This window comes from Podarcis liolepis (assembly GCF_965112155.1).
Source record: "Podarcis liolepis genome assembly, chromosome: 2".
NCBI classification, from domain to species: Eukaryota; Metazoa; Chordata; class Lepidosauria; order Squamata; family Lacertidae; genus Podarcis; species Podarcis liolepis.
Window position 1 is genome coordinate 42,590,874 of NC_139555.1, and position 14,702 is coordinate 42,605,575.

The 14,702-nt window shown below is 45.1% G+C and overlaps 1 protein-coding gene across 6 annotated transcripts in view; it reads left to right on the top strand.

Annotated features, from left to right (window-relative positions):
- Window positions 1-14,702, top strand: part of NOTCH3 (notch receptor 3) — a 56,412-nt gene that overhangs the window by 27,708 nt on the left and 14,002 nt on the right. For all 6 annotated transcript variants that reach the window (XR_014522825.1, XR_014522826.1, XM_083490678.1 and 3 more), the window contains exons 7-18: window positions 216-371; window positions 781-966; window positions 5,525-5,638; window positions 6,953-7,066; window positions 8,177-8,410; window positions 9,659-9,769; window positions 10,044-10,236; window positions 10,449-10,594; window positions 10,963-11,076; window positions 12,307-12,426; window positions 12,972-13,124; window positions 14,249-14,477. Coding sequence is in view for 4 of the 6 variants with exons in the window: in XM_083490678.1 (XP_083346804.1) it covers window positions 216-371; window positions 781-966; window positions 5,525-5,638; window positions 6,953-7,066; window positions 8,177-8,410; window positions 9,659-9,769; window positions 10,044-10,236; window positions 10,449-10,594; window positions 10,963-11,076; window positions 12,307-12,426; window positions 12,972-13,124; window positions 14,249-14,477 (1,870 nt within the window). In the remaining 2 variants the exon portion in view is untranslated. The remainder of the gene's footprint in view (window positions 1-215; window positions 372-780; window positions 967-5,524; window positions 5,639-6,952; window positions 7,067-8,176; window positions 8,411-9,658; window positions 9,770-10,043; window positions 10,237-10,448; window positions 10,595-10,962; window positions 11,077-12,306; window positions 12,427-12,971; window positions 13,125-14,248; window positions 14,478-14,702) is intronic.

The following is a 14,702-nucleotide window of genomic DNA, read 5'->3' on the forward strand; positions in this document are numbered from 1 at the left end:
AATTTTTGAAGGGTTTGGTCAGTGTAAAAAGAATGGAGTGGATTAAAGGGATATTGGATAACAAGGATAGGGTGTTAATCAGAAATGGAAGGACATTGCTGAACATGAACAACATATGGAAATCGATACCCCTTGTCCATAAATTCCATCCCATTCTCTACACTCCTCCTGTTTTGCTGTCAAGTGATTGCCTTTCATGGCCCTTTCTCTTCCAGGCCTTCTTTGCCACTTGGACGATGCCTGTGTCAGTAACCCTTGCCATGAGGATGCCATTTGTGACACCAACCCAATGAATGGCCGTGCCATCTGCACATGCCCACCAGGTTTTACCGGAGGGGCCTGCGACCAGGATGTGGATGAGTGCTCCATTGGTAAGACAGCTGCACCCTTCTTTTGCAATTCCAAAAGGTGGAGGAAGGAGGACTGCCTCTCTAGCATGTGAGAGGGGTCACTGAGATGGACTTTTGCCAGCTTTTTGGGTTGGCCTATTGACAAGTAAAGCACTTATGAGAAGGATCAGTTTCTGCTGGCATGCCCTTCTCGTTCCTTGTCTGGATTTATCCCTTAAGTCAGGGGTGCACAACCTGCGGCCCTCCACATGTTGTTAGACTACACCTCCCATTATCCCTGATCACTTGCTATGTTGGCTGGGGCTGATGGGAGTTATAGTCCAAAAACATTTGGAGGTTCGCAGGTTATGCACCCCTGCCTTAAGTGAAGGCAGAGAAGAAGTAATTTTGAACCAGCCATGTTCACTTCATGCGCATTTCCCTTCTCCAGGAGCCAATCCATGTGAGCATTTCGGAAAGTGTGTGAACACGCAAGGCTCCTTCCGGTGTGAGTGTGGGCGTGGCTACACAGGTCCCCGCTGTGAGACAGACATCAATGAGTGCCTCTCCATGCCTTGCCAGAATGATGCTACCTGCCTTGATCGCATTGGCGAGTTTACCTGCATCTGCATGTCAGGTGAGTTTCCTGGCTCTGGGGAGCAGAGTGCCCATCCTATCCAGGACTGTATCTTGGGTAGCATGAGATGTGGGGAGAGAATAGGTAGGCGACTGGATATGCACGAATTGAGGTAAAATTCCCTGCTAAGTACAGGCTCCCTGAGTGGACTTAGATAAGTCACTTCCTTATTTTAATTTGCTTTTAAAAGTGAAAATGTCAGTGACCTGTTTCAGAGCTGTTGTGAAGCTCTGTGTAAAGTGTAGATCATTCAAAAAATATTATGTAAATGATTGTAGAGCAGCCTCTGCTCTTGGGCTCCCAGAAGCTTCCTGTCCCAAGTACAGGGGTACCTCGGGTTAAGAACTTAATTTGTTCCGGAGGTCTGTTCTTAACCTGAAACTGTTCTTAACCTGAAGCACCACTTTAGCTAATGGGGCCTCCTGCTGTCGCTGCGCTGCCACTGCACGATTTCTGTTCTCATCCTGAAGCAAAGTTCTTAACCCGAGGTACTATTTCTGGGTTAGCAGAGTCTGTAACATGAAGCGTCTGTAACCCGAGGTACCACGGTATCTTGTCTGCCAGGTGTTAGCATACCTGACTGATCTACACTGAGGCTCTGTGGAGTGGCTTTCTTTTTGCTCTTCACATGTTCTAGACACTTGAGACAGGAGGTGCCTCTCAGACTATGACACTTCCATGTCTCGTTGGCTGTGCCTGTTCTTTTTTGAGTATATCAGCAGGACGTTTCTTTCACACTGCCTGCTCCTCTTAGGCCTGGATTCTTCAGTGTGTGGGTGGTATTCTCCAAACTAAGAGATGCGCGTGGGCAGGGGGGATACAATAGTTAGATTGGTATGAGACTGTTGTGGGGATAGCCACAAGGTATAGCAGTCTAACCTGCACCTTTCCCTGCTAGATTCCAGGCTTTGTATTCCCCGCAGTTACAAAGCAAGAACATGGTTTGTACTTTCAGTAGAGCTGGCAAATACCGATTCAGGAGAAGGGCCCAGAAAGGTGCAGGAAGCAAGATATTATTGTGAATAGTGGAGGCTTCGTCCAGGGTCCCTGGAGGAGTATTCTGCTGTTTCATCCCCCCCCCCCGCCCCCTGCCCCCAAATGGCATTGCAATTCTGTGGACTTGGGATGAGGAACAAGCCGAGATCCTTAGAAGCGGTTTGGTGGCTGAAGAAAGCATATACATATGGAGGAATCCCTGGAAAGTGAGGGATGACTATACAGCTGTCCCTCCTCCCATTGTGGCAGAGCTATAGGACTGGGGTGCTGGGTAAAGCGATACAATGTTCATACAGACAGTGGGAGTGCAGCATTGTGCTTGGAATATTAATGGTGGGGCCGGCCTGGCGGGTGATGTGAATTGACTGTGCTTTGTGTTTCCGTTACCCCATATAGGGAGGAACATTCTCCTTGCTTGCTCACTCATTGGTTAATGCTGGCTTTTTGTAAAAAAAAAAAAAATCAAAAAAAATCTGGGGGAGGGGTGGGTCCTGCTAGCTGAGAATGGCTTTGGTTTAGGGGCTAGAGAACTTTGTTTTAGTGTTGCACTACTGCGCTTAACCCAGTATAGCTGCATTCTGGAATCATTTCCCCCAGGATCAGAATGGAGCAAGAGGTTTGACGTATCGCCTAGATATTTGGCAAGCAGCTCCAAAAATTAGGAGCCCAGCACAAAGTGGAGTGCCTCTGCTACAAAATCACCTTCCCAAAGCAGAAACAGGAAACCTTTAAAAGTTTTTAACTGGGACGTGAGTGTTAGTTGGAATGCTGCTGCTTGGTTGGAAAACAGTTCTGGAAACCAAGTTTTTTTGTGTGTAGCCCCAATTCTTGAAACCCAAATCAGCATTTGCACTAGGGCGTCATCTCTGACTCCTGTTACTCCTGCAGTCCTCACAGTTCTTGAAACTCAGCTCCCCTCCCTCCTGCTAGCCTCACATCTTCAGTTCCGTTCATTGGGACAAAGTGTTGCACAAGACACATGTAATCAAACTGTTCCAAGCATAGCTGTCAACTTTTCCCTTTTCTTGCGAGGAGTCCTATTCAGAATAAGGGAATTTCCTTTAAAAAAGGGAAACATTGACAGCTATGGTTCCAAGCTCCTCCACATAGCCTCAGCTCTCCTCCTTTTTTATGGTGTAAGCTCCAGAGCTACATCACCCTCCCATTCCTTTTATGTCACTGGAACTTCCTCTCACAATTCCCAGCTTTGTTTATTTTATCTGTTAAGAGAAGCAGAGTATTCAATTCTCCCCCCACTGTTCTCTCCCTCTTTCTTTTCCATCCCGTCATTTCCTGCCAAGGCGCTTCTTACTTTCCCATTCCTTTTTCCCAATGTGGATGGAATAAGCAAGGCTTGCGGGCATATCTTTTATATCAGAGTTGCCTACCCTGTAGCTTTCCAGGTGTTGTTGTATTCTAACTCTCTTCAGCACCAGCCAGGATGGGCCATGGTAAGAGATTATGGGAGTTGCAGTCCAGCAACATCTGGAAGACCAAAGGTTCTCCACACTTCCTTTCTACACAGTATCAGAGGCAAGAAGATTCTCTGCCTCAAGGATACTTGGAGGAAGTGGGCTATGTAGGGTTATTGAGTCACCACCATTTTAGGTTTTTCTCTACTACCCCCAAGGATTTGGGAAACCTGGCTTTGGTGAGCTAGAACTACGAGATTAGAAGTTGCCTTCACTCTTGGGATTTCCCCCTTGCATAGAGATTTCTCTCCAAATTGGAAACAGGAGTTTCCTCCCACAAAACGCTGCATTCTCTTACCCACCCCCTCAGAGATGAAGATACAGGCAAACTCCTGGAGACAGTTCCCATTAAAAAGGTTCATATGGAGACGAATTTAAGTGCCTTCTTACGTGAGAAAATTCTGCCCCTCCTGTCTCCCCTTTGGCAGGAAGAGTAGCTTAAGGGAGTGGAGATGGCGTCTCAGCCAGGAGCTGAGACTGATACTCTAAGGCTGTAGCAGCTCAGACCCTCTATGAGTAGTCAAGGAAAGTGGGGGTGGGCCTTGATGATTTCCTCAGTGCTGCTTGCCAGCAAACTATTCATCGGAGAAGCAGACTTCACTGTTTTTATTACAGTGGCGAAGGGCTGGGAATAGCAAAGCCTGGAGGGTTAGTCATGCAATTCTGTGCCTTTATAGCTGCAAGGATTCCTTGGAGCATGTGTACACAGACCAGCAGTTGGGCAAATTCAGGGTGGTCATTCCTCTATTGACCAGAGCCTGCTTAACCCCCTTGCCTAGAGAATCAGGATACTGTTGTGCTAACCTTATGCATGGCATGTCCAGTGCCCCACTTTTGCTCCTTTCTGTTATGGCTGCCTTTCTCAACTCCACAGCTAGATGGAGGACTCATACCTCAGCGGTAGAACACATTCTTTGCAGAAGTGGTCAGTCTTTGGTTAATAGACAGTCTTGGTCAAAAGAGCAGTCCCTAAACACCTTAGAAAGTGCGGCTAGTCAGAGTAGATACTGGGTTAGATGGACCTACAGCCTCACTTGGTATAAGATAGCTCCGCATGTGTATTTTTGCACCCATAATTTCTGTGTGCATTAACTGCTTTATTTATTTTGTAATTGCATATTTTATTGTTGTTAACCTACCCTGGGAACTTTAGATAAAGAGCAGGTAATAAATTTAATAAAATAAATCAATAATAATGTGCCTGGTGTACTCCCTCCCCCCAAAAAAATCCTTTTTGATTTCCTTTTCTACCACTGGTTCCAGCTGCTGGCTGTATTTTCATCTGTTCTTTGTGTTCCTGCAGTTCTCTTATCAGGAACACGTAAGCAACTTGACTGTCGAGCCAAGTATTATCTACTCTTAAGTGGAAGCAGGGTTTTTAGGCAGAGGTCTTTCACATCCCCTGCTTCCTGATTCTTTTAACCTGAAGATGCCAGGGGTTGATCCTGGGATCTTCAGCATGCAAAACATGTGGCCCATCACTGAGCTGTCGTGACACGGAAGGAGTGGGAACAGAACTTCTGCTTAATTGAAAATGGAATAAGCTCAGCAGTTGCACAGATTATATAAACATTGCTTTGGATTAGTAGAACTAACACATGATCAAGTTTGATGCATGGAATGCTTACTCCACCATCCGTAAACTTAAGACAGTTGCGTTAGGATAGGTGCTGTATGTACCATTATGGTTAAGTCGGGATGTGGGGAAATAATGGAGAGGAAGGAATGGGATGCAAGGAGACTTGTAGAGACAGCAAAGATGGAGTTGGAGTTTTGGGGGAATTCCCCCCCCCCTTCTTACTACTAGATAGGCCTTAAACTGTCTGTCTGATCATTTTCACCTCTTAAAGTTAGTAACTATAAGGAACCAGCTTTAAAATTAGGGATTTTGTTTTTAATGCCTTGTATTTGAAGCGAAACGCTGTTATTTATTGTGCACCTTTGCTATGGAATAATAAGCTAGTATTCCTAGGTGTGAGCTTGCCAGGATGAGATGGACCCCCTTGCCTCACTGTGGTTGTGGTGCTACAGTGATGGACACATGGGTGAGTCTAATCATTGTAATAACAAATGGTTCCTCTTGGTTGCAGGTTTCAGTGGCACTTACTGTGAGATCAACATCAACGAGTGTGAGAGTAATCCCTGTGTCAATGGTGGCGTCTGTAAGGATATTGTCAATGGATTCAGCTGTACCTGTCCCTCCGGTAAGCCAAGGGCTTTTTTCAGCAAGGAGATAAATGGCACTGCATCGTTCTCTTACCTGTCCTCCCTGCCTGGCATAGCACAGGTGAACTTGAGCCTGTTCCCCTACAGGGCACCTTCTCTGGTCTCTTAAAATAGTTTGCATGTTTGTGTGTATCTGAAACCTGACCAGACCTTACTTTGATAAAGCTGGTGAGCATCTGCCCTGTTTTTAAGGAGCCTTGCTTTCATCCCTTCTCCTGATGTTAGGAAATGTCTGCCCCTTGTGTGAATTCAGCTGAATTTGAGTCTCTTAAGTTGAGCTGTGCTGTAGCTTTTCATGAGCTCACACTGCCCCTTGTGCTTCCTCTCATCCCTTGCACTGTGGTACAGTTTGTGTAAGTTTTCTTTGCTGAGCTAGGAGTCCAGCTTGGGGAATTCTTTGTCAGTGTATGGGATGCAACTGTAGCCCTAAGGAGAGTGTGTTCAGCTCATTCCCCAGGACTTGCTCCGCTTTTCTGCTACCAAGCGGGTGGGGGGCCCTGTCCTCCATTCAGTTGCTTCCAGGGCTGATTGACAGACAGGCCTATAGCTTGCTGTGTGGGAGCTGGGACAATGGTATCTTTGTTCCCCCAGCCTGTCGCACAGGCCCCTGAACCCAATTTACATGTGGGGCAGACACCGCAAAGCCCCCTGTGGAGAGGAGGGGGAGAGAACATTGAGAGCCTTTGCTATAGGCCTCTGGTGGTAGGGCTGTGCTGTGCAACCAGGATGAAGTTTGAGGACTCCTGTCCCACATAATTTTTCCTCCCAATGCGAACCTGTTTTCTCTTTATCTGGAGCTTTCTGTCCAAACTATCATTTTATTCGAGGCTTGCTCTAGCTGTGTACCCACTTCAGACACTTAGCTTGAGAATGAGTATACACTCAATTCTTTTGCCAGCCTAGCTTGTGCCCTTTTCAGACATACTTGTAAAGTCCTCTGTTACCTTTAACAGCTGGGAACTTCCAAGTACACAAGCTTTTTTCACTCAGCTCTATGTGAAACCCAGCTAGGGAACAAGAGGTGCTATACATATAGTGCCTCCACTCTTCCACTGCAGCACTGAGTGTCCATTTCCCTGCTCCTTTTTTTATATAGCGCAGATGTTAGTGTAAGATTCTCATCCATCAGAGTGGATAACAACAAGTGTTCTTTCTGTGTGTGTTGTTTGGATCTTCTCTTGTATATATTGGGTGAAATGCAACACGTATGTTAATGTTGCCAGATTGAGTGCATGTTCCTCATTTTGTTGGTCCATCTGGTTTGTTTGACTACTTTTTCTTTCTGGGTTCAGGCTTCTCAGGCTCCATGTGCCAGATTGACATCGATGAGTGTGCCAGCACACCATGCCAGAATGGTGCAAAGTGTGTGGACCGGCCCAATGCCTACGAGTGCCGTTGTACAGAAGGTAATTGCACTCTGCAATGAGTTATTGCCTTTCATGCTCTTCTGTGCTGCTGGAGAGGGAATTGTTTCAAATTATGAGGATGTTGTGATGACGACTGCACAAGGATTATTAGAATCTGATGCAGTCGAGAGAAAATTTTCCCCAAAACATCCTTTACATCTGCCTTTCATGGGTGCCATTTTTGAAAAGCCTGGGCTGGGTGTGTTGTGAGCTTTCTTCCCAATCCATGGTCCTTCATCTTTGAGCATCTTTTAGGGAAGGTGTCAAATCACTTTCTAACTTTGGTATCAAACCTTCAGCAAAATAACTTCTCTATTCTTGATTCCCAGATAGTTGTGAAAGATCAAGATCAAATTGATGCTTGCGGAGGTTCTGTTTTATTTCCTTTTAGATGACTTTGGTTTAAAGATGAGCACAGAATTTAACACCATGAAATTCCCAAGGAAGATTATTGTGTTCTGAAACCTAGTGGTGCACAGTGCATGCCACAACACATCATAAAGAGAACTAATATTCCCATGAAGTAAAGGAAATGGACTTGGGAGAGTAGGATTTTTTTTTAACAGACTGCAAGAAACGCCTACACAGAACGGCTTTTAGGATAAGGGGAAAGGAAGCCAAATTAGTGCACACAGTTCATTCACATTGTGGAATGGAGAAAGGAGGGTTAGGTTACTCCTCATTTTTTGTTGAGTTTCTTAATTGATGTTTCTAACTTGCTTGATAAACATGAAGTGACATCCCTTCTCAGTTGCTCAGACACTTAAAAAAGGACAGTAGATGCATATCTGATTGGCTTACAAAACAATGACTCTCAGTTTGAAAATTACAGTGTTTTGAACACAAGCAGTTTTAAGTAAAGGTAAAACAGAGAACTAACAGTAGTTGTGGAAAAAAATAAATGTTTTGCTTGCTACATTTGGGTCTTTGGATGCATCTTTTCAGATAAATAGTAGTTTAGGAAACACTGGGCTTTTCTAACATATTAGATAAATGTATCTGGATGGACCTAAAAGTTATGAAAATGGAAGGGAGGGGAAAACCTTTCCCCAGTCTGCTGTGTGCATGAATTGCTATGATGCTGATGCTGATTTCCCTTTTCACTTACAGGTTTTGAGGGGCCTTTGTGTGAAAGGAACATTGACGACTGCTTTCCAGATCCCTGCCACCATGGCACTTGTGTGGATGGCATTGCTAGTTTCACCTGCACTTGTGCAGCTGGTTACACTGGATACCGCTGTGAGAACCAGATCAATGAGTGCCACAGCAATCCCTGTCAGCATGGCGGCAAGTGCATTGACCTGGTGAATAAGTACCTGTGCCACTGCTTGCAGGGGACCTCAGGTAGGGCATCCCTCCTCGCTCTCTTTCTCTGCTTGCTCTCATTCCTTACATCTCCCAGTCCTATCCAGCAGCACCACACTTTTTGGTTATTTTCTTAGAAAAATGTATAGACTGTTTAATCAGAAAACTCTCGTAAGTTGTATATATAATAAGTTGTTATCAATAAAAACACAAGATAAAAATCAGCAAAGTAAAACACACACACACACACAAAACTAAACGAATGCCTGGGAAAACTTGCTGCAATAAAAAAGAACAATATAATGAAGGCACCTGCCTGGTGTCAATAGGCAGGGAATTCGAAAGCACAGGTGCTGCCATACTAAAAGAGAGATTCACAAATGCAGAGTAAACATTACATGTCACTTATAAAACTCAAGTTTTGCAGATCAAAGCAGCAAAATAGGCATGTATGGGGCAAATCAATCCCCCCAACAAACTAGATATAAGCTGTTAAGGGCTTTTTATATGTGAATACTAAGCTTATTTTAAGCTGTCTGCTTTGCGTGCATCTAGTTTGTGTGATGTCAGCTGGCCGGCTGCCAAGCACGTAAAGCTGCAATCGCACAAGTTAAATGTGTGCAAATTGTGAGTCTCCTGTGCTGCTGTTGCCAAGCTATCCTGGTCCAGTTATGGGTCACAGCTGTTGCACCAGCAGAAGCTGGGAAAAGGCTCTCTTAGCCACTGAGCACACCTGGACCTCCAGTGACAAAACTGGATTCAGAAGCACCTCCAGGCTGTGTACCTGCTACGCTGGAGTGCAGGAAATCCTCTCCAGGGCAGGAAAGGAGATCAAGAAGGAGCAAGGTTGCACTCTTGATCAAAATCATCCCATCAGGCCAGCCACAGCTGGAACGGGTCTCGATAATCTGTACTTGCCACAACCTTCTTGACCACCTTCCCCCCAAAAAGTGAGTGCCTGCAACTGGTCAGTAGTTAGTCCAAACTAAAGAGTCAGCTTCTTTGGGAGTGGCCATACCCCTGCCTCTTTCAAGGTGGTAGGGACCATCTCCTTATGCAGCGAAGGATTAACCATTTACATAGCTATTGGGCAGAATCCATTGATTATGCATAGGAAGCTATAACAATTTCCATTTCATTGCATCTAAACCTACTTGCACCAGTTCTTTCCACTCTATACATGTCACTCAGCCAAGACAGGAAAAAAATTTCAAGCTTGCTGTGGGTCCATTTGATGTAGGGCGATTGCATCTTTCTTCAGGCCTGTGATATATCCTTTTCTCCAAGGTGCCAATTGTGAGATCAACTTCGATGACTGTGCCAGCAACCCCTGTGATTATGGCATCTGCCGCGATGGCATCAATCGTTATGACTGCATCTGCAAACCTGGCTTCACAGGTGATGGCTGGGAGAATGAATTGCTGGTCGGGAATGGGGCAGAAGTAGGGGGAATTGAAGAGGGTCAGAGTCAACAGCTACAGCTTTAATCAAGAGAGAATACCATGGCAGAATCTACAAGTGTTTGGCTTTGCAGGCAGAGCTTGAGGTAGCATTGCTCAATAGATGCTATAGGATTTAATCCATGCCTGGTGAAGGGGACAAAGCTGGATGAAAGCAGCAAGAAGTTTCTTCTTGGCCACTCTGTTGCTGAGCAGTCCTTTCTCCCACTTAGGTCCCCTGTGCAACGTGGAGATTAATGAATGCGCCTCCAACCCCTGTAAGAATGGTGGCACCTGTGTGGATGGTGAAGACGGCTTCTCTTGCCTTTGCCCCGAGGGATTCCATGATCCACATTGCTATTCAGAAGTGGACGAGTGCAGCAGCAGCCCATGTGTGCATGGCACATGTCACGACAACATCAATGGGTGAGAACTGATTACCCCAGTGCATGAACTGCTGCAGCAGGAGTAGGCAGGCTTTGCTCCTATTGTTCCCATGAGGTGGCTCTGAAGACAGGAGTGGATTAAGTCACTTCCTACAGGCCAGTCAAATGGGCTAACAATGGGTGGTGCTTCTTGGAGGGTGTAAGAAAGCTTTCCCTCTTCATCCTTGCTTTCCCCCCTTCTTTCCTCTACAGGTACCAGTGTAAGTGTGAGCCAGGCTGGGCTGGCACCAACTGTGATGTGAACCACAACGAGTGTGAATCCAACCCATGCCAGCATGGAGGGACGTGCACTGACTATGTCAATGGCTATCGTTGCAAGTGCAAAGAAGGCTTTCAGGGTATGCGTCTCTATAGCTTCCTTGCCTTGCTTTTGTTGCCCGAACTTTACACCATGCTCAACCTCTGTCTAGCTCTTCTGTAGCCCAAGATACATATCTCACCCACATACTGTTTTTCATCTCTTGCCATCTCTGGATAATACTCTGCCTGTTGTCCAAAGTTATGCCTTCTATGTAACCTTCAGTGTTTGAGCCATCTAGATCTATGAGGGATTTGTAGGTATCTGAACCCAGCTTTCCCCCAGTTCCATTTTCTGGTCCTTCATGGGAGCTGATGTTGGTTGGTGGCATTACAAGTGGGAGAAAGATTCATCTTCAGGGATATCTGTGTTCATGGGGACCTTAATACTTATCTGGTTCTTCTGCAGGGACCTACTGCCAGACCAACATAAATGACTGTGCCTCCAACCCTTGCCTCAACCAGGGCACCTGCACTGATGGCATTGCCAGCTATACCTGCATCTGTGACTTGCCTTACACTGGTGAGCTTTGTGGGCGGTGGGGAACACCTGAACATCTTCTGCAAAACTTAATTCTTGTTAAGGGACTTGATCTAGTGAAGGGACTTGTATGCAAACCCCATGCCAGGATTTCAGTTTGGAAGGGAGGGATTAATAAGCAGTAATTGTTTGTACTGAGTGCCATGTTAGAAATTCATATTCTGCATTTTAGCCATTCATGGATAAGTAATGCCAATAATGACTAAAGGACAATGGTGTGATAGTTAGGCCACAAATAATGGATGGAGAATATTGCATGTGTCTGTTTCTTCCTCCTTAAAAGATAATACAGTCGTACCTCGGAAGTCCAACGGAATTCATTCCGGAAGTCGTTCGACTTCCAAAACATTTGGAAACCAAGGCACAGCTTCCTATTGGCTGCAGGAAGCTCCTGCAGCCGATCGGAAGCCATGGAAGCCATGTTGGATGTTCAGGTTCTGAAGAACGTTTGCAAACCAGAACACTCACTTCTGGGTTTGTAGCATTCGGGAGCCAAAACGTTCGACTCGCAAGGCGTTTGTGGTCCAAGGTACGACTGTATGTACTTGGGTGCTCTAAAGGGAGAGTGCTTGGAGAGCTGAAATAGATGTGTGTGGTGTGAGAGAGAGAAAGAAAAAGAGAGACTGAGAAACAAAATGATAAGGGATGACATGTTGCCTTTACTATGTTTAGTTCTTGGGAATTGCCACTGTGCATGCTGAGTTCAGGCGACAATGTCACAACATGGGTAGGGAGAAGGATCTGAGTCACTCATCATTTGGTGATGTCACAGGCATTATCCAATAGATGCCTTTGGTATTTGTGCAACTTCCATTCTACAAGTCACTTTAAATTGCAACACCATCTGCTTTCTGCAAACCACATTTTTAAAGCAGCAATATGTCATGGTTAGGGAGCCTGGAGATGGGTATAAACAAAAGTGCTTCCTCAAAGAAAGACATCTGGATCCATGCAACAAATGACTGGCAGCTAAACATTTGTTACTCTATAAACTGACTAACTGGGAAAGCTCTTGAATTAACTTTATTATATATACCTTATGTATAAAGTATAATTCCCACTGACATTACTTTGTGGCTAGACATTTGGTCTCTGAACTTGATTTGTATTCCTGTTGAGTTCAAGACATACATGTTATTTAGTTCAGAATAAGATGGCTATTAGGCCAGTGGAAATCCAAACAAGTACCCTTATCTATTTCTCTTCCCACAGGCCGGAATTGTGAGAATGTGCTGGCTCCCTGTTTCCCCAATCCATGTAAGAACAATGGTGTCTGTGACCACACACCGGACTATGAGAGCTTTACCTGTGGTTGTGCACCAGGCTGGCAAGGTACTCAGACTCATGAGCCACATCCTTCCTGTACTTTTCTGAATATTGTGGCATCTAATCCTATGAGCCTATGTGCCAGTTTTATATTTTAATTTGTTTTAATTTTGGGGTGGCTTTTAAATATAAAGGCATTTTTACTAATTTGAGTTTGTATGGCTCACTGTCCTGAGTGTCTTTGGATGGAAATGCGAAAAAGAAATTTCAGAAGTAAAATTAAATATTTTTACTTGGTTTGACATTCTTGTACTGATATTACTTCACAAATACCTTTACCAGAAGATCTGCCATTCTAATGTGGCAAATTATCATTATTCCTGATGGTAATTGTGGCTGGATAATCTAATAATTTTCTTATATCTATGCATTCTGTGTGATTGATTATTTGATAGTAGACACATGCTTGGGATATTGTTTTGTTGTTTCCTTCATTGTTGTTGGATTTTTGCTTCTCCACATGGTGGATGCAGCAATATGAAAAAGTCAATAGAAGTGGATGGGGGGGAGGGGGAAAAACAAACAGTAACCATATTTTCTTATCCCCATAGGGCAGCAATGCCAGATTGACATTAATGAATGTGACCAGGACCCATGTCGAAATAGGGGCACCTGCACCAACACACATGGCAGTTACAGGTGTGCCTGCCGTCCCGGCTACACTGGTACCAACTGTGAGCTGGATATTGATGACTGCAAACCAAGTGAGTTCATTGAGCACATGGGACAACAGGAAAGAACAACCAAGAATCTGAGATCTTGCTAACTATGTTGGTGAGGCAGTATAGCAAAAAGAACTGGGTGAAAGCTCTAGGAAGAAGGAGCACTGGTAGGACAGGAAACCTAATAAAGAACTGGAAACTGGGCAGAAAGGTCATTAGGTGACATCTGCCTTTCCAGGCTGGCTTCCAAGTTCACATTTTGGGAAGTGGCTGTGCCTTGTCATTTGGCTTATGTCTAGAGAATTAAAATGCTAAGACAATTAAATGGTACAGACTAGATGATTTAAGCAAATTTGCTTTCTTTTACCTAAGCATAATCTGTGTTGCATCACGATTGCTAATTGCAAACTCAGAACTTTGAGTGCCAGTGCTTATGTAGCCAAGACAGAACCCTCCATGCATATGAGAGAGGTGTCGGCAGGTTTGGGTGAACCCCAAGTTTTTCGCAGGACTACAAGAAGTTTTGAAGGGGAAACACTCTCTTAAACAGTCCAACAAGACAGAGTAAGCTTACTGACCATGGAATGCTGACGGATTGTTGTGGGTGGGGTGGGGGGGAAAAACTGGCAGGGGAACAGGAATGCTTAACATAGCAACAATTGCTTGCAGGTTCCATTTGTACTTCAGACTTTTAAACTTTGCAGAACTTGGATTTCTTTGGCTAGGTATAGAATTGTAGAGTTGGAAGGGACCATGAGGGTCATCTAGTCCAACCCTATGCAGTACACGAATCTTTTGCCCAACGTGGGGCTTGAACCCAGAACCCTGAGATTAAGAGCCTCATGCTCTACCGACTGAGCTATTCCAATATAGGCTAGAGCAGTACTAAGAGTAGGTTGTGGACTGTGACTGCAACTGATATTCAGACAGAACTAGATCTTATTTGGATTGAGATGTTTGAATGTAACATTAACTCCTGTTAATGCCAGTGAAAATTCAACATGCCTGTGCTCCATCCTCAGTCTCTCCTGGATTATGTCCGTGACTCTGCATGTGTGAAGTTAAACATGACAAAAGATCTTAGTCTTTTTGTATTGGAGGATGTCGTAGTGAAAGAGTTGAGAGCTTGTCTTGATCCCTCTGAGTATTCCTATCCCTGCCAACAGATCCTTGCCTGAATGGTGGCTCCTGCCAAGATGGCATCAGTACTTTCATGTGCACCTGCCTGCCAGGCTTCACAGGCATACACTGTGCAACTGAGACCAATGAGTGCCTGAGTAACCCCTGCCGCAATGGCGCCACCTGCACAGACTACGTCAACAGCTACACTTGTACTTGTGCGCCAGGCTGGGCTGGCCTACACTGTGAGCAGAATGTTCAGGAATGCACCGACAGGTGAGCGGATAGTTTGTCATGAGGAACAGTGACTTATGTCTGCCTATCTTTTAACTTGTATTACTCAGAGGGCACATTTTGCAGAATGGATAAAGGTAAAGGGACCCCTGACCATTAGGTCCAGTCGTGGCCGACTCTGGGGTTGCGGCGTTCATCTCGCTTTATTAGCTGAGGGAGCCAGCGTACAGCTTCTGGGTCATGTGGCCAGCATGACTAAGCTGCTTC